General features: G+C 29.8%; 1 protein-coding gene across 1 annotated transcript in view; it reads right to left on the reverse strand.

Moving 5' to 3' along the window:
• The window catches only part of LOC106690400 (uncharacterized), a gene marked incomplete at its 5' end in the record, with an annotated part of 9,839 nt that overhangs the window by 2,492 nt on the left and 4,418 nt on the right, over positions 1 to 2,929 (reverse strand). The window contains 1 exon segment of the mRNA XM_014435838.1: positions 1,356 to 1,519. Coding sequence (XP_014291324.1) covers positions 1,356 to 1,519 — 164 coding nt within the window.

A 2,929-nucleotide genomic window follows, 5' to 3' on the forward strand; every position in this document is an offset into this window, starting at 1 on the left:
AATTACTATTAATTATTGTTGTTCTGGTAATGAGTCATGAACCGTTCTTTTACTGCTTATTTCTTTATTCTCGAAATGTTATTTTGGAACTTTTGGCATCCTTCAATTCTTAGAGCTAATCATTGAACACTCTCTTGCATCAGTTCAATGGTTGATTCAGATGAAGGTAAGGGGGAAGGGGCAGTTCCTCCTTCTAAAGAAAAAGGTCATTTGAATTTCGGAATAATTTTATATTGTATCCTATATATTAATTAAAGTTCAATTCCTACTTGACTCTGGACAATTTTCTTAGCAGTTTTTCTTGACAGAAATATTTGACTATTGTTTGGATTCCACTTAAAAGAGTAAGATTTATCTTTTCATTTACATAGGCTGCAAAATGTTAGGAAGTTAAATCAAATCTAGATCCGGGTAAAGAGTGTTCTTTTAGAACCCCATAAAGAAAATTCCTAGATCCCCAGCAAATGTATTATCTTGTGTATTTATAAATGACTTTAGTTTAATATTGTAAATATGATGTGTATGTAGTATGTGTAAATATTCTAAATGTTTCTCTCACAAAAAGTAGAAAAACGCTCAACACTTGTGGCATTAATGGCTTTGACAGGATAGGATTTCTTTTGTTACTGACATGTACACACCCTTGTATTCCCAGTGCAAGGGTATGGCTTTTATGAACAGTGTGTTTTACTTTCATTTTTACAGAACCAGCTAAGACATTGGCACATAGTCTCTCATAAAATACTCCTATATAACTATAACATAGAACATCTTAAAATTACATATTATTTCCAGTTATGGACCGAAGCCCTTCCTCTGTTGCTTGACTTTGTCGTTAATTTTAAAATTCCTTGCACTCAGTTTTCATGCTCAATCCTCTTTTCATTAGGCATTTAGATCTCCCTATGTTAAAGAAAAGAATTAAAGAATTCTAGATTCTAGAATAGTAGAACAGAGCTTTTTGCTACCCCCTTCCTCACCATTTTTGATGTTTGGGGATTATCCTTTAGGTTACCACCCTATTATAACCCAAGCTGGAAGGTCAAGTTTTCATTCCTTACGACTATGAGGAATGAAAAGTTAACCCGTCCTGGCTGGAATCAAACGGTGCCCGAAGCTGCTAAGGTGACGCCTTAACTCTCTCACCTACAGTGGCCTCAAGTTGAAAGAGCTTTCTAAGGACATTTCAGGAGATAAGTTGTGCATAGTAGTAGTATTGTATATCTCATAGTCTTTGTGTCCCCTTTAAAATAAGATTCATCTTTTTTTTTAATAAGGGAACTCAAAAAAAAAAACAGAAGTACGGCACTGAGTATTGCTTTTCAAAGAAAATTTAATACAAATGGTGAATGTACCTGTTATAATTGTCTGTGTGTTTGGATCGACTAATGTTCTGTAAACTGCGATCTGCCAAGATGCACCGCATTTCTCCCGACTGTTAGGGCAAGAAGTCCTGCATTCATTTTCACCTTTCTTCTTGTCATTGGAAGGTTTATTGTTGCCGCAAAAGCATTCATTGCTAGATGAATAAATAAAGGATTAGTTTGCATTATGATCATTATATAAAGCTACATATGATTTTACGTACAGCTTGAATGGCACTACCCTGGTAAGGGATTTAGGAATTTTATTCGATTCAAATTTTAAATTGAATGAACATATCAATTACATCAAATCTTTAAAAATGCTTTGTTATATTATAAGGATTAGAAGACTTCCACAAAATGAATACAGTAAAATATTTATATTCTACTTTTATTTGCTCCAATCTAGAATTTTCTTCACAGAATGATCTCTCCATTATTCATATCAAATTTCTGCATTAGAAAATGTTCAGCACAGATATTCAAGATTTGCTAACATAAAATTAAATCGCTCCTTCGAAATTGATTATGTGGTTTTGTTGAAACAATTAAATTTGGACTATCTTGAAAATTTCTGTTGAAACAGTGAAATGGTATTCTATAGAAATTGTTAAAATTAACTTCCCAGAACTTTTAAAATTCACAATTTTAGAATCTCAGTTCATAATGTAAGGCATACAAATGCCTTTAATATTCCTTTCACTCAAATTAATTATATGAATTATTCTACTATAGAATGGAATTCAAAGAAAACCATACACAGTTGATTGTTATATTTTTCTGATTTATTATATACTAATTTTAATTTGACTTTTAAGTACTATTATGGTATTGATTTTTCTGTAATAAAAACATTTTAAATTGGTAACTTATTTTTCTTATCCAATAAGTGCTTAAAAGTTTATATTTAGGTTTCTTAGACGATTGTGTTTTTCTGTATGTTTCAAATTAATTTGATGTACGTCGTTTGTGTTCTGAATTATTTTTGTGAATTTATTTATAATTTTTAATTATGTTAATTTTTAACTAATTCTCTTTATTGGTTATTTGTTGTATTAAATGTGTACTTTGTTATTATATTATGACTTTTTCCTGTTATTATAATAAATAAATATAGCTTAAAGCCGGACATTGCCCAAAAGAAAGTATACATTAATTTCTGTAATTTTTACTGTAACATTTATGTATAATAAAATAATGGTGCTTGAAACATTATACTTCGGAAGATATTGAACATGAAGAGTTCTATTATATTACTGCTCGAATATTAGAGAATTTACTATGCCAAAAATAAGCATTTTCCTTTTTAGCCTGCACTAAGTAGTTTTTATGATAACTAGCATTAAATATAAAATGAGCAAATATTTTAGTTGTTTTCTTGAATAAAATAAACCTCAGGGATTGTTATGTGGAATAGCTTCTATAAAAAATAAGTGGCCTACATCCGAAATATATAATATATATAATCCGAAATATAATACACAAATATACAATTGGTTATATATCAAAATTGATTAATGCTTTATGTAACATAATCTTAAACACATAAGTCAGTAGGCATATAA

Source organism: Halyomorpha halys, unplaced genomic scaffold, assembly GCF_000696795.3.
Source record: "Halyomorpha halys isolate HHAL.00 unplaced genomic scaffold, Hhal_1.1 Scaffold1704.1, whole genome shotgun sequence".
Lineage (NCBI taxonomy): Eukaryota > Metazoa > Arthropoda > Insecta > Hemiptera > Pentatomidae > Halyomorpha > Halyomorpha halys.